The 26,442-nt window shown below is 39.3% G+C and overlaps 2 protein-coding genes across 10 annotated transcripts in view; one reads left to right on the top strand and one right to left on the bottom strand.

The window, feature by feature from the left end:
• Positions 1 to 966: 966 nt before the first annotated feature.
• Positions 967 to 24,847, bottom strand: MTMR6 (myotubularin related protein 6). 3 transcript variants are annotated; one of them, XM_013188196.3, is made up of 14 exons: positions 24,702 to 24,847; positions 20,530 to 20,646; positions 18,369 to 18,531; positions 17,250 to 17,407; positions 16,422 to 16,550; positions 15,279 to 15,413; positions 13,928 to 14,060; positions 8,698 to 8,807; positions 7,489 to 7,614; positions 6,183 to 6,232; positions 5,106 to 5,306; positions 4,276 to 4,410; positions 4,070 to 4,196; positions 967 to 3,301 (listed from the first exon to the last, which is right to left on the bottom strand). In XM_013188196.3, exons 1-14 carry the CDS (start codon positions 24,723 to 24,725, stop codon positions 3,041 to 3,043), a joined length of 1,869 nt encoding a protein of 622 aa, XP_013043650.1. In that variant the 5' UTR covers positions 24,726 to 24,847; the 3' UTR covers positions 967 to 3,040. The 3 variants fall into 3 exon arrangements, with proteins under 3 accessions (XP_013043650.1, XP_013043651.1, XP_066845863.1); XM_013188197.3 differs by lacking the exon at positions 24,702 to 24,847 and adding an exon at positions 19,364 to 19,495; XM_066989762.1 differs by lacking the exon at positions 24,702 to 24,847 and adding an exon at positions 19,403 to 19,495.
• Positions 24,848 to 26,027: 1,180 nt separating this feature from the next.
• The window catches only part of NUP58 (nucleoporin 58), a 41,405-nt gene continuing 40,990 nt past the window's right edge, over positions 26,028 to 26,442 (top strand). For 6 of the 7 annotated variants that reach the window (XM_048072763.2, XM_066989761.1, XM_048072762.2 and 3 more), the window contains exon 1: positions 26,029 to 26,217. In XM_048072763.2, coding sequence (XP_047928720.1) covers positions 26,102 to 26,217 — 116 coding nt within the window. In that variant the 5' untranslated portion in view covers positions 26,029 to 26,101. Of the gene's footprint in view, positions 26,218 to 26,442 lie in introns of all 7 variants that reach the window. The other variant, XM_066989760.1, reaches the window with a different exon arrangement.

The raw sequence follows: 26,442 nt of genomic DNA, 5'->3' as shown, positions 1-26,442 counted from the left end.
ATAATTTTTCCCCTATAGTGCACAACCCAAAACTTAGAAACCCAAAGGCTTTATCAAGACCTTCTCAAAACTGGCACCTGCCCATTCTGTGCTTCAGGTTTGGAACCAGTGAAAACAATTCACTATAGCAAGTTTCTATCCAGGACATCATATTCCCAACCACCTGGACAGTGCACCAGCTGCAAGTTAGAGCCACAGCTAGAAAGCGAAAGAATTAGAAAGAATTCTGAACATTTTTTGAGCGGTACTGGGCACCTTCTGAGAGTGTAATTGCTCTTGAAGCAGCATACCTGTGATACAGAAAAGTTCATCCACTGAACTATGAATCAGAATTATGAATTGGAATTCTTTCTGCTCCCAGAAGGCTCCTGCCACATTTTTTGTCAGCTTCTCGAAGGACATGGAACAGTCCCACTGAGCTGAGTCCTGGCTGTCCTGCCAAGCTTTGTGTTGGAGCTCACTGTGCTACCATCTATTTACTTCACCACAGGTCCCACGCGCTTTAAAGGTTGCTGTTAAGGCTTAAGCCAAAGCTAACAAGAATAGACAGCTGCCTCTCTGCAGGAACGTTTCTCATGGGTGACCCTGGGGGCTGAATTGGCAAAGCTGTCTGGACTTTGTAAGAAGGCTGCTCCATACAACGGCCTCATAAAACTATTCACATACTGACCGCAGTAAAGTATTTCCTTCCAATCAGGAAGTATTGAATTTTATTTTTTTAAATGAAGCAGGTTTTATGCCCAAGCAGATAATTTTACAGCCCTTTAAAGCTGACCTAACATGCCTTGATTTAAAATTAAAAGGCATCCCAACTCTCTCATCGAAGTGAACTCTTCCAATAGAAAGGGCCCAAAGACTGAAATAAGATCACTTTAGCAGTACTGAAAGGGAATGGATCTTTTAAAAAGCCTTATATACACGGGTACTCAGTTCTTAAAGTAAAAAACACATACAACAATATTTGCAAAAAAAGCTTAATATAATCTTTTGAATCCATAAACTCTAAACAATAAATATGAAAAAATATACATGGCATACCAGAGCAGCTAAATATTAAAACAAACAAGTACAAACCAATAACACTTGCCTATATTGTCAATGATGTTTGTTTCCATAGTGAGATGCAACACAAGCTTAATAATACAAGATGTTTTTTCAAAGGAAAACCACAGAACCAGTTTGATACAGGAGGTGATGGGTAGACAACAAATAAGGCACAAAACCCTCACTTGCTGCAACCCTGTAAGGCACCACTGTGCAAATGTGAAACTCAGTCAAAACTTGTAGTGGAAAAAAATTAACCATGTTTAAATGACTGGGTAATGTATTTTAAAGATGACATTATGTCTTTGGGAATAAAAAGACTTATGAACATGTATTTACATCTATAGGCTTTAAACAAACAATAGTGGCTTATACTCACCAAATACACGGGCCACAGTTAACTTCACCCACACAACCTCACAAGTGCAACTTGATCATGACATTGGCCTTGTTAATATACTGCTGGATCTAATTTGATGTGGAGGGAAACACTGCCAGTTACGTCAAGTTATGTGGGGCACAGACCAGTAATTTTAACAAAACAGACTTTAGGGATTAGGATAAGAATAAACTCATTTTCACTTATAACCAAAAACGATTTAAATCCAAAGATAAAAAGCTAGTAGCATTAATCTAACACCATACCTAGGTATCTTAATACCCAAATATGAATATTTGTTACCTGCTCAGAAAGTGTCATGAGATAAAAGTTAATGAAAACCTTCTCCCTTACTAGAAAGCTACAAACATAGAAATCTACATTATATCAACTTTTTTATGTCAGAATTTCTACTGTATCCTGCTAGATGAAGATTTTATATAATTACATACGCAGTTTCACTACACTCTGAAGATTTTTTAAAATGTACAGGCTGGACAAGTTTTTACAAGATGAGAGGGAGGCTTCACTAATTATGAAGTTTTTCTCCCAGAGAAAGATCTCGGAGGCACTCAGTGTCTTATGAGCTTCAGATACATAAATGAAAGATTTTTGTTGTACTCAGGAACAATGTCAGTAGACTACTTCTAGAACTCCTGCTTCCATTCTTGGAACTCAAACAACTGTTTAACTGCGTGCTGGGCAATCTGAGTAGTCAAGTTCCGTTCAGATATTGGCTAAATTTTTTTCTTATGTGTTTTACTCCTTATTCTAAATTTAAACACCTTACCACAATCAAAACATTTAAGATCAGACATAACCTATACTTCCAATGATGCTCAAATCTACTGAGCTACTAGAGAGCAAAATCAGGCCAATCTATTATATTTTAAACAGAGGAACCGGAAGAAAGAATAGTCTTCAGTAATAAGTTGACATTCAAACAGCAATTTGCTGAAAGGCTGTGCCAGCTTAGGCATGCTTCATTCCCTGTATTCAGTCTGGTTTTAAGGAAAGAACAATTTGAACAAGTACAATGTAAACAGAGTCAGTTTGCAGAGTGCAGTAGTCATGGATGCCAATATTACTGATCAACAGGTTTAAGGCCAACTATTAATGTTTTTAAATACTCTTCCCATGGCACTTAATACATTGAAAATTAGTACTGGGTGATATATAACAAGGGCATACATATTTGTATTATATGCAACATATATACACACTTGTAGCTTCAGTCCCCAAAATACAAAGTTCAAGTTTTTCGCCCAAGTAAAATCAACATGAAATACCACCTGAAAGACCACCTGTGTTTTCCTATACTGAATAAAGATTACTGTTTTAATTTAGTGCAAACCGGCCCAAAGTCCAAAGACATACCACTCCTCAATTTTTAGTCACTACTTACCAAATGCCCTTATTTCTTTTAAAATACAGCTATTTTTTTTATGTATACATATATATATAAGAACAGCAAACACCTGACAATTAGCATGCTGTTCTAACCTACGTTAACAAAACTTGCCAATATACAAATCATGTTTTGGTCATGCAGCACAGACCCATCCTCAAAATGTCTTAATTCAGCCAGGCTAGAAGAGAGAAGCGCCGTGCCAGATTTCAACAGGTCATCCTGGCCACTCCATACTCTAAACTGACAACAGCAGGCTCAGCTTTTGAAAACTCTTCCATGAATTCACTGTAGCGATTGTCCGCTGTGTTGCTGCCCTCTATAGTTCTTACAGCATCATTCACAGGGATCAGTGGCTGCTCCTTCTTGAAACACGGAGGGGTTTTCAGTGCCATGGGTGCAGGATGAGCAGACTGCTGATGTTCTTTCATAAGGACTGCATCTGGTTGCCCGTTTTTCTGCTTTATTTTCTGAAATATAGAAAATAATTAGCAGTGAGCATCACTGCTTTACTGACGTTTTGCTTTGCATAAAAGAGAACCCTTTTTTTGCTGGCCAACTCAGATTGTTATTCCCTTTAATACTTTTACATATTTAGACTCGGGTATCTAATAAGCATTAGGCCCCTGGGTAAGCCAACATTTTTTTCCACAACAGATGCTACAAGCACTGCATGCTTAAAAAATATGCTGCTGAGCAGAAGACTGAAAGGTTGCTTGTTAGTCTATACAGAAGTAAAGACTTTCATGCTTGTCCTTTGTCTGGTCCTATCAGAACAGGAGTACATTCTGGAGCACAGGCAGGGGCCTTAGTGCTACTAGCAAGGAAGAAGTCTGCAGCAAACAAGAGCTTTTACAGACTAAAGTCAGCGCCTTTATGTCCTTCCTAAAAACCTACTAAGACTTCTCCTTTAGATCTGAAAAATACCAAACCGGTTTGTTCAGATGCAGGAATACATTGAAAGATGTTAACTAGAAAGCAAATAAGAGACCTATCTCAGTAATGCTTTGGTAGGACATATTCTTGGGTAAGGCAAAATAAGTTATATTTAAGAGCAGAACATCAGCTGCATAGCCTGACATTCAGCATAGCTGAAAGGTGAATTCAACATTATGTAGAACAAGCAGTAGGCCATACAATAATGGCATTCATACAAAAGCTAGAAGCATTATTATAGGCTTTACGCATGAATTTGTAGAACAAATCACAAGTAAATACACTTATTTTGCAATACTCACAGCTTCCAGTTCTTTTATGTCTTTCTCCAGCTGTTTATTTTGTTCACTCATGTTCATGATAAGATCATACACAGATTGCCTGGGATGCATACTTCGATCAAACTGGTGGTACATATTTCTCCAAAACCTGCATGTAACAGATAGTTTTAACTATGCAAGATAAAAACCAATTTGAAGACAAGATACTGTATACAATTCAAACTTACTTAAAATTGAATGACACTGTATTAGGCTCCAAAAGAGTTAGTTCTGGAGAAAAATCTGGGCTATACAGAGGATTCTGGTACTTCTTTTGTTCATCCAGAAGGAACGGCCACAAGGAATATGTCTTCTCTTTTAATCTTAAGGCAACAAGAGATCAAGGTCAAGACACCAACTACAATCAAAATCCAGAAGCTGTTCAACTCAGCATAATAAGAATCAGAGATGGATTTAAAGAAGTTATCAGAAATAATTATAAAACTGAATTAAATGCTCTCAGTAAAATCGACTTCTTCCTGGCATATGCTGATGTTGGATAGAACTATCAGTTTTAGAAGTAATAGTCTTAATAGTGTGCAAGTTTTGCCTCATTGCAATAAATGCTTTTTAAATGTAGTTTAAGATGAACCACTGAAAGCTTTCCAAGAGTTTTCCAACAGAAAGCATTGAGACAGCCTGTTAAGTTTTAACTGAAAAGAATCAGCCTTGCTCAGGCAACGATCTTAAGGTTGCCTAAAAACAGATTAGGGGAGGGAGTAAGTAACTTAAGCAGGAAGTCAGGAGCACTTTATCCACTTTCAGAAAAACGAACAGAAGAAGAAACATGCCTTGACTTTCCCTTGATGAGCAGGGTATTTTCTCCCAAAATTAGAAAAACTGTCTTTAGCATGCAAAAGCTTGAGAAGAACTGCCATTCCCTAATACAGTTCAACATCACTTTTGGTGTGACCAATCCTGCAAGTTTACTTTTATTCAGAGCCCCAAACTGAGCAGATTCACAGGAGTTCTTAGTCTTTCAAAATAAAGAAATAGACATTACAATATCCCTGCTTACTTTAGTTCTTCTCGCTCTTTTTGGCAATTTCCAAGGAAGTTTCCAAACTGGCACGAATGGACATGTTCATGGATCTGAAGAAGGAAAGCTTCATTGTACTCAAAGGCCTGTGGAAACTGCTCCATCAGATTCCACACACTTTCTAAAAACTGAGTGAACACTGGCGAGATCTCTTTTGGATCACCATCCAACTGACAACACCTGAAAGAGATTCCATAAACAGACTGAAACTGGCTTAGGTTAGAAATTGAAAACAAGCACAACTAAGGTTTTTGTTGTTCAAAAAAATACAGCAGACTATTCTGACACTAGTTTTGGTTTCGAAATTAAGTACCTACCTTCAAGAACTGGAGCAATTCATGAATAGAAATAAGCCTAAATTTAACCTATTTTTCTGAGTTCTAAGTAATCACATCTGTATTCAGTAAAGAGCTAGATATCTTTACTGAATAAAGAAAAGCAACACAGTTTAATTCCTTTGCATCTATTACATCCATAGTCAACACTTGAAACACATGAGCTAAAAGTAAACTAGTAAATAGGAAATAACAGCAAGGCTGTTGTCATAGTTCGTGACACTCAGAGCAAGGAGGAAAAATAGGACTATTGGCAAATAGGACTTCTAAAGGTAGAGTTATTCCATCATCAAAAGAATGGGTAAGTGCAAACATTTATGCAGATCAAAACTTTAAAAGTGTTTTATGTTTTCTAAATGGCTGGGAGATAGCTTTAGGTTTGTCTTGCACTGGCTATGCATATATGCAGATCCAGCTGCAGTTATCAATACGCAGAAGTGAGGTACCAGTGACATTAAACTTACATCTGTAACACAGAATAACTACCCAATAGATATTTGAATAAATAGCAATATACAAAGTACACTGTCAACTGAAAATAGCTTACCCATTGCAAAGTTTCTGGGAACAATACAGTACTTTAACATTCACAAACTGTTTTTCCTTTCTTTGTGATACTACATAGGTCTAGATATTAATGCAAAATTCGAGATCACTTTTAGTGAAATATTTATCACTCAGTTCAGTGTAAACATTCCTCTACATCAGAAGAGCAAACTACCTGTCAGAGAACTTGTGCCCAAAAGAAATCCAGTCCTTCTCTATCAGAACCTACAAGATAAAAAACAAAACAAAAGTATCTAACAAAATGTTAGTAAATCTTACACCTACAGCATTAACCTCACAGGTTATTGATATATACTGTGTTTCAAATCAACTACAGCAGAAGCAGCTATTTGCCACTGTATTTTTTTTCCTTTTCCTACAGGAGATTTTTTTCCTACGAGAGACTGACAAAGCACATTTCTAAAACTAGTTTCTAAAGCTAGTAAAAAGTTGAACAGGTTGACGATCAGAAAAATACTGTTAAACCAGGCTCACTTTAAGCATATTAATGCTTTACAGCTTCACATAAATGGATTATAACAGTTAACTTTTTGAAAGTTGAGTGAAGTATATGAAAAATTTTAATATTGCATTCTTGCTATTATAGTTTACATAAAGCCACACAATATAATCTTAGCAATTTTACTACTATAAAATGTTATTAATATCAACAGTAACTTGTTTTTGTCACTAGTTGCAGTATCAAGCACCAAAAACAGATGACTGTCTACTTATGACAGAAGGCTTTCCAAAATTCCAATTGACAGCGAGGATTAAAAAAGAAATGAGGTTCCTAACAAGTACACATTCCCACTATCCATGAGAAAACTATCCTATCTTCTAATTCCTCATCAGTTTAGCTTTTGTGGCAGTTAGTAGTTTGTGATCAGTACAGGGAACTAATTTTGTACATTAACTTTCAGGTGTTCCCATAAGCCCTTATATTGTTATGGCAAAAACAGTTGATTTTCTTACTGCGAAATTTTAAGTAATCATATCAAAATTCTTTGATCATCTCTAGAGAAAGATGAAGACATTTAAGTTGCTTAAATATGTTCAGGTCTTTATGTCACTGTGGCTGGGGATGTAATTTTTAGATTGTAATGAAGTTAATTTGGGAGAAATGTTAAGAATATATATCTGGTATAATTTAGTACATCTATCTCATGTAAGCACTTTGGAATCCTTTTATTTCGTAGGTCTTTATTTTGGATGAAAGAGGCAGTTATTACACCATTTCTGCAGGGTATGTAAAACAATCTACTATTTGTATTTCAGTTTCTTAGGTTATTTAAAATACCTAGTTCTTCCCCACAGCCAAGTATTTCTAAAGCAAAGACCAACCATAGTCTGCAAAACTTATTTTACACCTGTAACTACAAAATAGCATCAGTACAGTTACACTCTTTCCTTTCACACTCAGATATTTTGTATACTTTGATTTACCAAGAAACAATTTAACAATACAACAGCTTGCTTACCATGAACCCTTTGATTGTTCTGTAATAGGAATCTAGTAAGAGAGCTCCAAGAGAACAAACTTGTGAAGTCCTGTCCCAGCCATCTGAGCAGTGCACTAATACACTTGCACTCTCAACTGCTATTGCCTGCAAAATAATTATTTCTTTAATGAATGCTCTCTTGCTTAGATTGTTCAAAGTCAGATTTTAGTAAATACATACAAAAGCTACATTTATCCAAAACTCAGAGCATAGTCTATTTAATAGAAGAAAAATATTATGGGGCAATGTATTAGATAATACCAGAAATCTAGTGAGTTCTCTCCACTGAAATGCATGTAGAAAAACTCCCCTATTAACGAAAGGGAATTCCATTATCTCCTTCACAAAATGTAACAGGGACTTCTACAGTGGTTCCCATTTCTGTTTCTACCCCTTATAAAACTAGAAATGCCCTCAGAACAAGTACTAAGGAAGAAGTTGACTATACATTACAGATCAAACAGTTTTATTAGTTTTCTATTTGGTTGTTTTATAACACCCATTTGTTAGTAATTATACTACTCAAAAGTTAAGGACCAGGAAGTGGTCGTCAGCTTCAGCTAGGAATTCAAATCTATTCAAATTTGAATTTGTTAACCCAAATTTTTGAGGACCATCTGATCTTTAGAAGCATCCACTTTTAGCTAAAGAACCTTTTCCTACTTCAGCTGCTGAAAAGAAAGTTTTCTTCTTTACTCCCCTCCCCCCGAACCCCTTTCATGTTAAGCCCATAGCATCTCAGGTGCCTGGCAAATGCAACTGTACTTTTCAATTCCTTATAAACTGTCCCATTTCCTTGCTAAATGGGATAGCCACTTTGTCCTGTAAGTTCCTTTTTTCAGTGTATAGTAAAAAACAGTTGGCTCCATCTACCTTCAAACTGGTTACACCTTTCATAAATATCCAAAGAAATCAAGAAGCATAACAATATCTTCAAGGCGACCAAACAACATCCAAAGAAAATCATAAAACATTAGCTGGCATATTGAATATCTCCAACCACAGAGAAACAAATAATGCTTAACATATCAGATGTGTCTGTGTGTATTTTAAGCATCCCCCTTTCTGCAAAAAGGGTCAAAGCAAAGAAGGAAAACCGTATTTGCAGAGTTTTATGCTTTACGGAATATTAAGTGTAATTTTGTCTGATAGCACAAACTGCCCTCAAAGAGGCATCATACAAATTACCTTGACTAGGAAAACAGCAGCATCCAACACAGCTTTGATATGACGCAGCCATCCAGAACTCTCCAAACCAGACAAGAAGTCGTTGACAGACAAACCCTTTGTGCCACTGACTGAAAGAAAAAGAGTTAGAAAGCCCTAAGCAGTTACAGCTACCTATAATATCCCTACAACAGAGACAGTGCATTATAAACAGCATAGAATTATTCTTCAATGTTGTAAGTTGATTTGAAACCTTTTCAGGAAACTACCACGCTCAAATGGTTAAGAGATAGGCACTACAAAAGGTGTTCTCCACCCAAAACTCAGCTCTGCAAAATTACAGAAGCCTTAAATGACAAGATGTGTCTTTCTGACAAAAGATCTGAATTAAATACACCAGTGACACCTAAACAGAGTTAGAACCGTCATGTCTCACCAAAAAAAGGGACCAAAATGCCAAAAACCTTACTACAAATAGTTAGATTACTATTACTAACAAAGTAGCTGCATCCAGACAACATTGTCAGTCTGACTGCTTGGAACTAACCATGAGTTTCATCAACCTTTTCACTCTGCCTAGTAGAATAAAGTGAGTGCAGTACAAGGAGAAAATGATGAACTGAAGACCACGTGGATTTTGTCTACCTCCAGAACTGATATACTACAATACTGACTGATCTCTACCATTCTTCCCCTGTGTACTTTGATCCCATAACAATAAGACCAATTCAGGGGGCAGGGGAGGACTCATATTAAAGGAAAGTTGCTGCTGTGCTGCAAGGCAACAGGTATGGAGGTAAACCGAAAGTTTCTCACGGAGATGTGCTGAGCAATTCAGAAATGAGACAGATAATCTGGTTCTTCAAGGACACCAAGCACCCATGCCAAATGAAAATTAGCTAATAAAAAAATCAGTTATTTTAACACATGATTTTGAGCACTAGTTCTCAGTTGCATTATTGTTTAGACACAAGGAACTTAAAGGGAGCGGGGGGGTAGATCAGTAACTGACATACCTTCCTCTGCATGTGATTCTTAGATATACCTGAAGTTACAATCTAAAAAAAAACCTGTCCCTGTCACATGAGAAAACTATTTTCTGCCAAGTTAGTGGGTCCCAGATAAAAACAAGAAGACACCAGAGCAGAAAGTTAGTAGTAGAGATACTCACACAGCAACTGCAAAATAACCTTTATCTCTGACTACGGGAGGAAGTGAGCTCCTGCAGCATTCCTGTATCCACACTACGTAGTTCTCAGCTTTCAGCCATACAAATTCTGGTATACTCCCTATTGCTCAGGAAGACTCATAGCACTGGTTGCTGCTGAATGCTGTAACAAAGATAGGCTTCCAGCTTCCAAGTCATGCAGTACTTTTTCTAAAGTCCGTAGATTTTTAACCAGAAAAAAAGCTAGCAAACCACTGCACAATGAAATAACACACTTAGAATCCCCTGGAAACAAGACCTAATGTTAAAGGGCAGCCTGTAAATATCAGGAAAATCAGCAAAAGTTATGCTAGTTTCCTCTAGTACTTGGATAAAAAACAGCAATTATTGTTAGGCAAAAGTTCTGCTTCCAAAAGGTCTACAAAATAGAAGAGATCAAGAACCACCTGATCCTCTCAAGTCACTCACAGTCTTTCACACATTTACTCTCTCCACCTGTTGCTCCATCACACTTGTTAAATTGTAACAGCACATAAACAAGTCCACCACTAGGATAAGGGGAAAAACTGAAATAGGTCCTCCCACAAAAATCTGGAAAGCCAAACATCTGCAGGGAATGGATGGGACACAGAAAGAAATACCTAGAGGCATTACACATGACTGCACACCCCTATATTCTATGCTTCGTTGATTAAAGCTTAAGTATCTTTAAAAAAAGAACACGGGCTTCTAGCCCTCGATTGCTTTCACCCAGATACTTCTGTCAAAACCAGCTTTTGAACATCATTTTCAACTTCACGAAACACTTGACCTGGTATTTTCTGCTTCTAGACAGACTTCATTGGTTTGAAAATCAAGGCACAGGTACAAACACATGTCAAGCCCCTGTAATTAACCTTCCGTTTCTGTGAACTGACATTTTTACTACTTAGTGGTAAAATAAGGAAATCGCATTGACACTTCTCAGGACACTTATGTGCTGATTAATCATTGCAGTCCCTCATGTTACTCAGAAGGATCAAAGATGACTTGGCACCACTAAGTTGTCTAGCGACTTCACAAAAACTATCCTTTAAGACCGTTTTGACTATATGGATCATAAATATGTGCCCTGCATGCATGCGAGCCCAAATGACTCACTGCCCCATTGCTGACTGCCCTTATACACCACTACCAGCAATGCCTCAGGCAGCAGTTGTTGCATCAAAAGGTGACTGGATCCTGCAAGCAGAACCTAGAGACTGAAGGAAGCGTGGTGGGCTGGGGACAGGGGTCATTTTTAAACAAAAAAATTCCCCCCACAAACACACTCCATACAACTCACAACAAAACTGTTAATACACTTCCACCATCAACATATGTGCCACAGCAGCAACTATTACTGAGCCTTTTCCCTCATATTTCCTACAGAAGTGCTCTTTCCTGACTTATGCAATACCTTTTTGCTTATCAGAATTCAAGTCTTTTCAGACATGTAATGCTATATTTTTAAGCGTATAAAAAATGGGATTTTCTATATTCAACCCTATAGCCAGAAACTCAGGCTATGTGAAGATTCTTCGATTAGTGTTGTACAGATTGGGCAGTCTGCCCATCGGGGCACCGAGTCATCGTGTCTACACTAAAGACGACTATTTTTGAGAAGTTTTGTTTTGCTGCATATAAGACCATTAAAAAGAACACAAACAGCTAAATCAGAAGAATAGACTGCAAAGCCCCCCTAACATCCTGCATTAGGGAAAGATGTTGGGAAGGATTGTGTCTTACATTTAATTTGCAAACAAATGACTTCTGGAGCCTTTCATTAGGGTATGAAGGAAGCCAGACAGAGAGACAAAGAGCCTAGAATCAGAAACATGCTGAAGAAAGAATAACAGTTGTTTGTTATAAATAAATGTGAGTACAGTTCCAGTTACAAAGACTCTTGAAAGAATAGGGTCATTGGTATCCTGTCACTGACTAGAGAGCATTCCATTCAGCACATCTAGGAGAAAGGTGGCACGCAGAAGTTAAATGGCATTTTCCTCAACTTAAAATATGAATAATTTTCATAGCATCTCCTTCCAGGGTCTGAAAAGTTCCTTATCGCATGCCTCCCTAAGTTTTAGAAGTCCTTCCTATCACTGAAATATATGCATAATTCATATTTTCCTGGGAAGACATAATTCCATTCCCTCCTTCTTTTGCCTCCAATATCCCAGAAGGGAACCAGTAATAGTAGTTACTACTGAGTTTAAATACATCAATCTTCCACACAAGGCAAAATGGAGAGGGGTTCTATCCTTAAGGAAAGCTGTTATTATGAAAAATATTTGATAGCATCCCACCAACAGATGCTTATGTCAAATGGAAAGACTACGAGTTCCAAAGTTTAACTGTGATGCATATACTTCTGCATCACACATTACTACACAGGAACAGGCATCTTTAAAAAAAGAAATCAGGATTTATGAGCCAGTTGTCTGGAACTGAAGGAGAGATTTAGAAAAAATAGGAATTATCCCAAATTTCAGAAAATTAAAGTTCATGGTCATGCTGCTAATCTTTTTTTTCCAATAAAGTGTGTGCACAAATAACCACAAAATATATATAAACATAGTTTAAGTACTATCACCTCAAGGGATGTGATTCTCCCTCTCTACTCTGCTCTCATGAGACCCCACCTGAAATACTGTGTTCAGCTCTAAGGTCCCCAGCACAAGAGGACATGGACCTGTTAGAAAGAGTTCAGAGGAAGACCAGAAGGGTGATCAAGGGGCTGGAGCACCTCTCCTATGAGGACAGGCTGAGGGAATTGGGTTTGTTCAACGTGGAAAAGAAAAAGCTCCAGGGAGACCTTACAGCAGCATTCCAGTACCTAAAGGGGCCTGCAGGAAAGCTGGGGAGGGACTCTTTGTCAGGGAGTGGAATGATAAGACAAGGGGGAATAAATTTCAACTGAAGGGTTTAGATTAGGCATTAGGAAGAAATTCTTTATTCAGAGGGTGGTGAGGCACTGGAACAGGTTGCCCAGAGAAGCTGTGAACACCCCATCCCCAGAAGTGTTCAAGGCCAGACTGGATGGGGCTTTGGGCAAACTGATCTAGTGGGAGGTGTCCCTGCCCACAGCAGTGGCATTGGACCTAGGTCTTTTTCTTTTAAGGTCCCTTCCAACCCAAACCATTCTACAGTAACATTTTCCACAGAGTGCCTGAGCAATTGGTTAATAGCAGATATGGGTTCAATGAAAATGAATTCAGACTACACCACTGATCTGTAAAATTTCTTAACCAACATAGCTAGAATTCCTTCAAAGGAGACTTCCCTACACGTGCAAGCCTTCCCAATGACTGGAAATATTAGGATAATTCTAAAAGGCAAACATACATAACTAGCAGTACACGTGGAAACCTGACTTCTGTCACCGTACTTTAATCACAGCATTAATATTCCCAAGTGTCTCAGGTTTGTTTTCATCTGTATACCTCAATGAAATATTAAGGGAAATAAGAGTATCGTTAAAATAGAAGACTTCTGCCTCATCACTTTCACAACACTGTGGCAAGTAGTGGTGCTATGAACTGACTCACATTTCCCCTCCCCCCAAACACGAATTCTCTGCAAGATGCATCTACAAGCACAGGAGCTGTTTGCCAAGACAAAGAGTTCACGTTTTGTATAGACCATTACATCATGCAGTTACAGTGAGTTCTGTGCAAACAAGTGCTCCTTGAGGAATGTTCTACGTGTGAAGATGCATATATATTCACGTTATTTTATGTATTTACATATACATACACAAATACATGTATGTATACGTGTATACTTGGAAAGCTGGTCTTTCCCACAAGCCACTGACATACTAATCACGTTAACCCCTAGCACGTGCTGCTCAGTTTTCTTCAAAATAACTCACATCACTTTTAAACTGTAAACCCAGTGAAGATTTAAGGTAGGTCATTACCACAACTGCTGAGCACAAACTGGTACTAAGTGCAAAGCTTGAATAAAACACAAGTCTTAATACAGTTTAAGCCATTATTAAAAACTTCAGAAGAATATTTATTATTTTTATATACGCTATATAGTACAGTTCGAACATACCTTCCAAGAGTTTTTGTAAGCTGGATCTCATTACATGAATATTTTCAATTCCAACAAACTGGAACCTAATGTTAGAGTAGTTGTCTTCGTTTTCATAGCCCTTCCCAGCAGCTCTGTTTGCCATTGCATTAAGCTTAAAAGAGCAAAATCAAAATACTGTAAACCAGCATTTCAAATAAAATGTCAGATTAAGAAATAGAAACCAAGTAATTTCAGTTTAATACACTAGGAAGAGACACAAAAGCACATATTATAAACAGACTCTAATAAATGAACAGTTTAAGCATTCATGCATGAGAAAGGCATGGTACACCGAAAGCAACAGATGGTCTATATTCAACACTGACACATCTGAATAATGCATTTAATAATTTCCTATTCTCTCCTCTGTGTACCCACCAACAAGCCATTACTTATTTCAAAACATTTCTGAGAAAAGACACTTCAAGGCAATTAACCTAAAAATGAGTAAATAAACCCAGCCTCAACCATACATACGCTTTTCAGGTATCCTACAAAAAAGTCAGTTTGGTGAAGAAGCAGCTAATACACTGCTTGCAGCTATAAAAAGTACAACTAAAAAACCCACAGTTGGCTCAGTTTTTACCTGTCAGCCAGACCTACTGAAGCCTGCTCAAAGTAAGTGTAAATTCTACAATGTAGGATTTTCACTTTACATCCTTGTTTTCTAGCTCCTGCATTTGGAGATTTAGATGACACAAATATCAATCTAAATGCAGATTGCCTAAAAAGAGAAAGTAACCCCCCATACTCCAACAGGTCAAAAACCCAACATAATTCAACTTAGTGTTGAGGTGTGACCTCAAAAATGCTACAACAGAATTTCTCCTACCTCTTCCTGTTTAATACAGACAGTACTAGTAGTATTCATGCAACGTTTGGACAAGCCACTGTCCTCCCTTCTGTTCTAAAACAACCTCCAACACAGCTCACCATTTCATAAACTTAATTCCTAACAGTTAAAGGTGCTTGGATCTCACTCCAACTATTCACTTCTTACCTGTTTTACATATATTTTTAAATGTACCTCCCCAGAAGTTCACTTACATTCAGTGAATTACAGAATCATTTAGGTTGGAAAAGACCTTCAAGATCATCAAGTCCAACCATCAGCCTGACCTTAGATTTGTCTTGATAGTGTGGTTCAACTTCTTTAAGAAAGCAAGCACTTGACCACTTGAATAGTGAGGCCTAGTTCTACCTTTATAGAATATGTTTATATTGGGCCAAAGCATTTAACTCTCAATCCTTCCAAATCACATGTTATCTCAGTTACTCTTTTGGCATTCAGGAGGAGAGAGTAGTCTGAAGAACCCATAGAAATACATACCTTTGGCCTGGTGTCCATGACATACATGTAGCGATTTGAGGGATTTGCTTTACTGATTGCTTGCAACATGTGTTCATCTTCCAGGCACCTGGCACTGAAACCTGAGAGAGGCTGACTGCATCTACAAATTGCAGCCTGTCATAGAATACAAAAGCCAAGTTAACTTCAGTTTAGTATCTATAGTTGAAGCACTTTCCATAATTTTAAGACACCTGCATAATTCATTTCATTTGACACATCACTTCAACTGAAAAAAGCATAGGTGTTCCAACTTTTTAAGCACACTTGCACACTAAAACAGGCAGTGCCTACAACTTTTTCAGGCCTATCTACAGTGACAAGGTAGTTCACAATTTTCTTAAGTATTAAAACCCAAGAAGTACAGACTGAAAAAAAAGCACTTTACTTTTTTACTTTTCAGTAAAAAGCAAATTACTCTTGATGAAAAGTAAATTATGCTTAGTTTTACTATTTTTAGGTGTAATACGTTACAGTCTGAAGTAGTTTTTACCATATCATTTTCAATGATATATTGCATTTGAGAGGGTGTCAGGTGCATTTCCCAATTATGAGTTATCTTCAAGTGCATCTACTAGTTTAATATTCATACTTCAAAAATTCTTCAACTCAGCAGGATGACAATCCTGCTCTCCCTTCAACGATGGCTAAGACAGGCAGAAGTTGCTTCACACCATTTATCAAACCTTGCAAAATCTATTTTTATTCACTAGTTCTTTACACCTTGCAAATTCCTCCTCAATCAATAAGTTATTTTGAGTTTTTTTTACACCCTCCCCCCACACTTTGACATAATAGATTTTATTCTTCATTTATCAAGATAGATTTTTGTCAAGTGACATGTTATCTTGATCTTAAGGTCAGTTTCTGAAAGCTTTAAGAGATTCAACTAATTACTTGAGGATTTCTTTTAAACTGGCTTAGCTTAATTCTGCATCTTGTTAGACACTACTACCGTGAGCTGTATTTAAGGTTATCATGAGTTATATATACTGTTCTCATTCAAGTCAGCGTACTTGAATTGTACACCTTACAATGTAAGGTATGCAGTTACCTCATACATCCTGAACTACCAGCAAGCGTTGAGAATTTTCAGCCCATTTGCATGAAGAAAACAGACAATACCTTTTTATCCTTATGATAATAGGACAACACTGGGAATCTTCCTTTGCTTCTGAACTTGGAACTACCAACAATTATGGGCTTGCTTGCAGTTCTGGGTACATAAAGATCTCTAGGATAGGTTTCACAAATCTGAAAGACACATACACACACACACATATATGCATACAGCGTACAAACCTAGCACTAGATACATAACCCTACACTATTTTTACAAGGAAATAAAAGGCAAAGGGTAAACACCAACATAATTCTATTTATGTGAATATCTCAGAGGAGACAAACCATGGATAAAAAGGTACAAATTAGTGTCAAAGTGATACAACCAATTACTGCTGGAAAGCACTGCTACAGTAGCATTCACTTCAAGAATGAAATTTTTTCAGTAGAACTGCTGAGCATATGTTTCAAATAAAATATTGAAGTTATTTCCATCATTTTTTATATTTGCAGACTACAAAGATGAAATCTAATCTGGCAATCAGCTGCACCACCACAGCCATCGTCTTTTACAACCAGTACTGCAGAACCTAATGCAGAATCCCTCTCCGTTAGAGCAAAGGAGCAGAATTGTTGGGACTGGGTTTCAAATAGGTAAGTGAACACAAGAAACAATTTAATGCACGTACACTCAGTGAGGCACAGAAGAAAAGCTTCAATTAGAAAGTTGTGAGACTGTCTGATTAAGGAGTTAATTCTCTCCACCTGCAAGTTTTGCTTATGCTGCAAGCCAAGTGATTTCATAGCATCAGACTGCTTTCTACAGGACTAGAGCCAGAGAATAAACCAAAAACAGATGTAAAATAGAACATCTTCCACTACAGTCCTTACCTTATAATCACGATTTGCATCAGACAACTGCCAGTAATCATTTGGCACTCCCATTCTCTTATATTCTTCTGCTAGATCAATAAGCTGCCAACCTTTGACCTGCTCAGATTCATTTTGCTTTGGATTATAGGAGAAGGCATACAGTTCTTCGTATTTTGCTAAAAGGTAAGGAAAAATAAGACTCTGTAATGAGCTGCCTCTAAAAATGCATTGGTAGAGAAAGGTAGCACAGTTGACAAACCTTAAGGTTGCCTGAGCTGCAGAAATTTCAGGCTTCAAGATTTCCAGACAGAGTAAATAGATACTTGGCATTCCTGAAATGTTTATTCTGCAACTCCAGATATTTAGTTTTAGTTAAAGGTAGGTTATAAAAATTTTCAGGGAAGAGAATGAAAGAGTGCCTGACCTCTTGTCCCAGCAGGGATGTTTAAGTCATTAGGGCAAAGCAAAGGTCACGAAATGAAGACTGACAAAATAACAAATTATTAGAAGAGCTTCACAAGAGCCAAAAATAACAGGCATCTTTAAAGGTAAGAACAGAAATGTAAATCTACTGAACATTAAAAGCAATGTAAAGTTCCCTTCAAACCAAAAAAGCTTTCAAAATATTTTCTTATTTTTTCTAATACTTTTTACATGACAGATAACATTTTACAGTTGTCCAAACAAAAAAACGCAAAAGGCCACATTAGGTGACAGAAGTCTCCTGTAAATCTAAATTCATATTGTTATTTTAGCATCAAAACTTCAGCCTATTTTTTGAAATTGCATGAAGTCAGTAACAAATTAGTACTTGTTTAGTAGCATTTTATCCATGGAACACATCAATTAAAAACATAATACACACATTCACAATTCTGAGGCTAATGCTCAAAAATGTTGAATCTATAGGAAGCTTGCACTCTCTTAGACAAGATCAGTGAGCTACAAAAGCCAGACATTTTCTGAATTCACATATAGATTAATACTCCATTATTAATAAAATTCTTTGACACATCAAACCCATCTAAAAGGCTTTTACATAATGTACATTTCACAAAAAATAAGAAACCATGCAATTTCTCACCAACTTATTACCCAGGTGCATACTACAAAGCCTTTTCCAGTTTGAAGTCTCACCTGTTCTTGACAGCTGAAGCAAAGAGTTATAAACATCATGACAATCTCTCTCTCTGGGAACAACAAAGTGAACTATCCTGAAGTTCTTGCACTGGATGACAAGGGGGCAGCCAGAAGTAGTCAAGGGAAGTTTTTCCACTGCAGCAATGTGATGATGTAATATCTAAGGCATACAAGAACTCAGCATGAGCATGCTGACAAAAAATGAGAAAGGCACACTATTTACACAATCAGACAAGACAGATTAACTTGTCCTGAATATTGATTTTTGACCAATTTTCTCAATCACTTAGTTATAGAAGAGAATTAGTTAAGAAGAAATTCAAGCTTGGCATTTTGGTCTAGATAGCATAACTTGTTAAAATTTAATTTTCCCCTGATTTTTTGAACTGTCAACTAATCTTTATAAAAACTAATAAATATACTTTTAAATGCAGAAATCAAGAAATAGAACTCCACTGGGGTCATTCAGTTCTTTTCCGCAGCTTCACTAACTGACCAGCTTACATCCAATTAGGTGGGGTCCAAATAAGTTGTCTGATTTCTTTTTTTCCTTTAATGGATCTAGAGGAACATACTTCAGAATTTTATCAGGGAAAAGAAAGCAAGTTAAGGAAAGCAAATCAACATATAGTAGATACTGAAGATTTTAGAATTACAGTATTTTTTTTGCCTATCAGAAGAGCTCACATTAAATATTTTATGCATTAGTCATTTACTTTAATCAGTCTGCTAGCATTTGAGCCAAGAGTACAACTTGAGACAACTCAGACTGCTCACAGGGATATAGAATGAACAGGAGATAAGAAAAACCTCTCCTGTATTATCCATTGTGCTGATGTAGACACGACAGTCATAACTAAGTGCCTTTCAACCACTGTAACAAAAGACTGTCACAGTAATGGATATCTGTGGCAAATCTACACAAAGTTTGGGAAAATGCAGGAGAAAGTAACAGCTGTTCAACCACAGGAAGAAAGCCACTGATACATTACCTCAGCTGAACAAGATGCTCTCAAAAGCATTTCAATTACCTCACTGAAGCAATCATCTCCTCTTAAATATCGATCAGAATTAGGCATCTGAAAACTATGCTGCCAAATATGCATTTACAAAGAGACTATATCCTGAAGAGAGACATTATCATAATTATACTTGATACTTGCACTATCATCACAAATACAATATTCAAAATACAGGTTTGATATCACTGAAGTACGATCTTTTGAAGCAGTACACTGGGACAAACAATGCTTCTGAATATATTCTCCTCAACAGTTCCTTCCACTTGAGAAGATAACAGTTTGTTTTTGCACAAAGTTGTAGATTGTATCCAAATTACTGAAAAAAATATCTTTTTTGTAAGCACCACGAGACATCTCATCAGATAACCAGGATATAAAGTTAAGTGCAAGAAGTTTCACCTACAGAAAAAAAGTGAAGCCCAGGAAAATGAGATTTCATCCTGGAGAAGTACAGCACCCTTAAATGCGCTGAACTCAGTCAGGTAGCTGTGCTACAGCGGAAGCCAGAACTTGATGTACATGTATGCCACCAGGGAACCGGGCAAAAAAACTAGCAGGTATTACTGCTTATACAAGTAAAACTGGCTGGTATGATGGCCACAGCCATCAAGAAGCTGCAGCCCCTTCTGAGCTCTTTTGTTCCAAAATGTACATCTTCAGAATAAATAGTCATTTACCACTCTAAAAAAGTGCATGGAATCACCAAGCCTAGATTTTTGGATTTTGCCATCTCATTTAACATAGGCAAGATCTAAATGGAAGGCAAAGATAATGCAGAAATTTTCAACCTAGTGCTTAAATTATCTAACAATCTCCCGCTCCTTCCTCTGAACTGCAGTGCCAGTCAGATGTTAAAAAAAGCATTTGCTCAGAAAAACAAGCAAAGGCTATAGAGAAGAAACAACAGCAACTCAGAGAAGTGAAAATTATTTTCAACATTATCCAGTTTCAACTGCAAAGGTGTCATGCAACAGCAGGAGCTGTGATTCATTAACTTATGATATCACAAACAAGCAGATCATGGGGAATAACTTCTACATTAAACATTTTAGTAAACAAATTCAACTTCATATCAGGAAGAACAAATGCATCTGAAGAACCTGTGCTTTTGAGCCACAAGCATTTGATATGCTTACCCAAGTCTCCCTCCTGCTTGAATCTATGAATAACAGATGAGTTGCTGTAAGGTACAGAGTTCCTGTCAGAGACTTATTGCTGGTGCTGAACCTATCCAGTAACTTCACTTGCTCTACCTGTAAGAAAAAAGTGGGGGAAAGCAAAACTTAGTTTTTTTTCCTTAAACACAAAGTAAAAATCCCAACTCCAGAAAAGCTCCATCAGTTTGTGCAGTAATTTTGAGAATGCTAGAGCATGTAATACAGCACACACAAGACTATTCCATCCAAATTGTTGAGAACACACTTGTAGTCACATAAGCTTGTGCAGAATGACCATTTAAAATATCCTGTTTCAATACAAAAGCACACAATGAAATGACGAGACTAAGTTCTGCAGACTGCTTACTCCATATACATAACATGGTTATTTAATAGTAAAAGAGACCAAGGTATTAAGTTTTAAAAAATAAGTTGAATTACTAAAAACTTGCAGACAAAAACTTGCCCCGAAGTACAGCAAGCACAAGCATTAACAGTTTCCTGTTATTTATGTGCCAGCATTGAATTAACAACTGGTCTCTGATATGTTCTTCTCCAATCAGCTATCTGTATACTCATCACAGACAAAGATTAACTCTCCTGATTTTACTTTTAGATATCTACTGCTATTTATATCATCCCCAATCTTAAAAATCTGCATTATAACAACCTTGCCTCACTGTTAAAATAAACTCTGGTGAAATGCAAGCACTATAGTAATAATTAGAAACAATCTCCCAGAAATTCAAGGACTGTCCTGGCATTTGAAGTATCAAGATTTCAAGCTGGAATCTTCCAAGGGCAGATTTTCTCCTCCTGGTATTCCACCAACATTGTTATCTCAATCCTATGGAAAAGCATTTCAGAATAAAGCAATTTCTAGATAGCCTGCATTTTATCTGGTGCTCATAACGTTACAGGCTCCACAGTTTACTTTATTTGAGGCAAACACTACATGACTCAGTGTGTGCAACAACAGGAAAGGACCGTGGTGAATGGCTTATCTCTATGCATTCCTGTATTTCTTGGCAGCACGGGCTCATTAGTGCCAATTTAAAGCCATTTTGCTGGAAGCTTGATGCTACTGCCATTATATCCACAGCTGAACTCCAGAAACTTTCCCACCAGCAAGGCCAGCACCCAAATCTGAGACCACATTTACAGTGCTGATGTTAGACTGGTTTTAATTCCCATGTACAAACCTACTTATCTGGTAAAAGTATAGACAAAACACTTAATAATTGCCCTTTCAGTTCAGGTATTTATTGCAATCTAGCAAGGCCTACCTCTGTTTTTGAAAGTTAGAAAAGCAATGTAAGGCATCCAAAACAGAATGGAGGAAATTTGAGTATCTACTAGCAGCCAATGCTACTATAATATTCTAGATTTCAGTTTGGAAAGGGGAAAATAAAGTTACATGTATTTGTACCTCAAAACATGTTATCCTGTCATCAGCAAGATATCAGTGCTCGGATACAAAGCACCATAACCAATACAGCACCGTCAAAACGTGGATTTTGTTTTGGGCAGTTCTGCACTGCACCTCCCTGCAAACTGAGAAGTGCGCAGAACACCGCAGGTTTGTTACAGAAATGCAGCCCACAAAATCCAGGCAAACTTCTGTTGCCCTCCATGCAACAAAATAGTTATTCTCAAGGCTGTATTTCTATGTTAGCTGAGGGCAGGCATTAGTACACTTCAAGACTCTTATTAGAGCTTTGTATGATATTCCTTCAAATTAGAAGGAGCTGTCCCCTTCCCATCTAATCCTCAGTCTGGCAGACTCACATTTGATTTAGCTTGACTACTGAATCCCAAACTTCCACCTCCACTGGAAAACCCATAAACATTTTCACTAACAGATGACCTCAAATATACAAACAGAATTGACTGAAGAAATTTTAGTCTTCTCTACTACATTTTTCTTTAAAATATTTTAAGGACACTTCACTTCTAAAGCTCAATCACAGAACCAATTTTTTCTCATTTGTAATCCTTCCCCCCCCCCCAATTTATGATATTGTGATATGGTTTTCACCATTTGTTACTAAAGTATAAAAATCACTTCTGTCTATGAATTTTAAGTTGACCTTACTTCCTTGTTCAACATAAATTTGTTGGACAGTTTAACTTCATAAGAAGCTAAACTTTTCAGGTAGCTGTGCCAACAGTTCTAAGACAACTTCAACGTTTCCATCAGATGAAGTTAGAGAAAGAATAAAATCTATTTCAACACCTTTTGCAGGACGACAGCTTCCTTGCACAGTAGTTAATTTGTGCAAGACTGCACTGTTATTTCATGCTTGTTTCACTATTTCTTCAGTAAAATAAATTGAAAAACTGTAAAGAACAGCCAGATTAGAAAATGTGCGTGTCTCCTACCAGTCAGAACGGGGTCCAATTCAAGCCCACAAATGCACAGACCTTGCATGGTACCTAGCACAGGCTATACTTTAGTTTTCTTGCTTCCTATAACTGCAATATTCAAAATTATTACGAACATATATGCATTTTAATCCACCTGGATATCCAATATCCCATAAGCTTTAAAAATTTCAGCAAGCATCATAATTCTAATCAAGAACTCAGGTTATTTTTTGCCATTAATTCATCACTTTAAACAGATTTTTGGGGGTATGATTTATATCACTTGAAACAATTTTAAGTCCTTGTCCTGGTTTCAGCTAGGATAGAGTTAATTTTCCTCCTAGTAGCTGGTATGGTACAAATTAACTCTATCCTAGCTGAAACCAGGACAACCCTGTACCTTAAAACTTGGCTGCAGTGCTTGTTTCTCTCTTCAGCTAGTTATATTGCTACATCAAGGATTTTCTTAGCAGGTGCCCAAAGCCGTGCACAAGCACAACATAAAAAAGTCAGCAACCTGCCAACATTTATGGTCTCAATTTCAGTTTTGAAACTTAAATATCTACTCAGATCATGAAAATATTTTGCATTTAGTCTAGTTTTTAACTTTGATACCAACAACTGACTGTAGCAATATTGTTTACAAATCAGGAGTTTCGGGTTTTTAAGTGGGCTGATAAAGAAACCTTATCCCTAATCCGTCAACATGGTACAAGATAATTCCATCCAATAAACCAAAACTGCACTCAGAGTATCTTTGTTAGAGACCTTCCTTTAGCATTATGTATACATACATATGTAAATATATATTAAAAAACTAGTTAAACATTTATACACAGTTTATATAAAGGTGTTCTTCCAGAAACTTAAAAGCCAGTTCCTTTAATTATCGGTTATACATTTATTGCAATATAACCACTCCTTTCCTCCATAGATCTATAAAACTTGATTGCAGTCAGGCTGCCAGGTCATGGAATTAATTGCTTGGTCATTTCCAAGGCACAACAAATAGAGGAACAGTCTTTCCAGCAGCCTTTGCAGTCAGGACTGACAAGAGAAATACTGTTACAATGTGATTATGTAAGAACAGAAATTTAAAAAAAAACACAACACTTTATATAAGTGATTTACAGAAGGAGTTAGTAAGATTTTCACCTTCTTCATTATAAAGGAAAGCAACTAATAAGCTAAAAATAAAGTAGAAGAGTCTAGAACATCAACTGCAGCTTGACTGATTTTTCAGAAGAAGCTAACAAACCGCACATCTACTGATGGCTTACGTTCACGACTATGCAAATCAATCGTTAATAAGAACACAGCACTCTTTCCACAGGCTCCATCCCCAAAGCCAGGACAAACCGCACAGCACAGCACCCGAGCACAACACAGCCGTAACCCCCCGAGGTGCTCAGCCCCCCTCTTCAGGCGCAGCCCCTGCCTTCCCCCCAAGCTGTGCCAAGCCCTGCTGCCCCAGGAGGAGCCGAGCCGGGCCCTATAAAACAGACAGCGCCCAGCAGGAACCGTGAGCCTGCGAGGACCCCCCCGAAACCCCCCGGGGCAGGCAGGCACCCTGAAGGGGACGCCCCGAGCAGCGCCGCCCGCCTCAGAGCCCCTCAGGAGGAGGAGGAGGAGGCGAGAAGGCACCGGCGGCGGAGCCGGCCGCAACGCCCTCACCCGCGGCTGGCACCAGCAGAACAGGACCACACCGGGCCCCAACGCCCCACAGCAACTGCCCCGATGCCGGCAGCACTGCCGCCCCGTCCCCCTTCAGCTGTCCCCGGTACCTTGGTGGTGCGGATGTGCTCCATGACGGCCCAGCACAGTCCCGTCCGCCACCACCCGCCGCCCTCCTCCTACTGTCGCCGCCGGGCCGGGCGTCGCCTTAGAAACGCTTCCGGGGCGGGGCCGCGGCCGCGCGAGCTCCCTGCGGCGCCCCCTATTGGTCAGCGGGGGAGCAGAGCGCCCGCTCCTCGCCTGCAGCGCGCATGCGCCGGCAGGGGGCGGCGCCATTTTGGGGTGGCCGCGAGGGGCGGCGCCATTTTAGAGAGGCTGAGGGGGGAGCGGAGGGGTGGTATGGCGGCCGTTGCGTGGTGGCCTGCTGCGGTGCTCAGGGAGCCCCTGTGAGACCCGGGCTGGGGGAATGGAGGGGCTGGGGACGCCGTCCTACGAGCCGCGGAGCGCAGTGCTGGTTGTGAAGCCTCACCTGGCGGCTGGCACTGTGGAGAAAGCAGGCATGGTGCTGTGGTGCCAGGAGGTGTGTGGAGAAGAGAGCCGTGCCCTGGCTCCCCAGGCCTCTTCGCGGGTGGAGGGCTTCCGTCTTACAACAGGAGGATTGTGAACGGGGAAACTCCTCTATAGCGGCCCTTTTTAATGTATTACTCCCTGGCAAAATGGGATTGTGGAGAGTTGGGGGCCGATTTGCGACTCTGTAGAGTTAAAATTTAATTAAAAGACTTTAATGTGGATTCCGATTCTGTGTGCTTATTGGCAGGGCACACAGCACAAACCTACAAACAACAGTACTAGAACGAAATAACGACATAGAGCAGCAGCGTATCCGTTTTGTACCTATGTGGGTACCGCTACACAAGAATCCTACGTCTGCTGTACAATAAATAAGAGACACGACAAAACAGCTTAAAAGTTGTAGTATGGGCTATGTGCACCGCACTGCTTTCCTGATTGTTATGGTTTAGTGGAGGACTTGTTAGCGTTGGAGGTTGGACTCAGTGATCTTGGAGGTCTCTTCCAACCTAGATGATCCTGTGTGATCTCAAATAGAGAATTAACGGGTTTTATACAAATTTCTATAAAATTATATTGCATAAAGATACCAACACGTGTCTTTGGTGGTCTTGAACTTTAAAGTTCTCGAGTAACGGAGGGGCAATTAGGAGCGATCGCAATCGTGTAGGGGTATCGCTCCGTAACTAATCCCTCCTTCCCCTCGCTCCACCGCATCTCGCCCCTTCAAAACCTCTCCGTTAGGAAGAATTTGTCGAAGGGCTCCCGGGAATGACGGGGGGGGGGGGGGAACTCCACAGGGCGGGGCGCTGCCGCTTTAAGGGCGGCCGGGGCCGTCCGCCGCTGTCCCGTGGTGCCTTGCGGCGGGCGCGCGGAGGGAGCGTGCTGCCGCCGCCGGGATCGGGCCTCGCCGTTGCCGCCCCCCGGCCCCGCCGCCGCCATGTCCGCGGGGTTCTCCTTCGGCGCCGGCACGCTGGGCTCCGCAACGGCCGCTGCAGCCGGGGCGGGAGGAGGAGGAGGAGGCGGGGGGTTTTCCTTCGGAGCCGCCACGCCGAGGTAACGCGGCTCCCCTCACCCCCCGTGGCACCGGGCGGCCCTCACGGAGCCCGGGGGCTGCGGCTGAGGGGGTGCGGGGGGAGCGCGGCGGGGGTGGGGGAGCGCAGCTCCCGGGGCTGCCCCTCACGGCGCCGTGTGGCCCCGCAGCACCGGCGGAGGGCCTGTGGGCGGCTGAGGACAAAGGGAGCGGCAGCCGTTGGGTCTGGGGAAGGGGAGGCTGAGGGG

This window comes from Anser cygnoides, chromosome 1, assembly GCF_040182565.1.
Source record: "Anser cygnoides isolate HZ-2024a breed goose chromosome 1, Taihu_goose_T2T_genome, whole genome shotgun sequence".
NCBI classification, from domain to species: Eukaryota; Metazoa; Chordata; class Aves; order Anseriformes; family Anatidae; genus Anser; species Anser cygnoides.
Note: the sequence above shows the minus strand (reverse complement) of the source record. Positions and strands in the feature narration are given on the sequence as shown.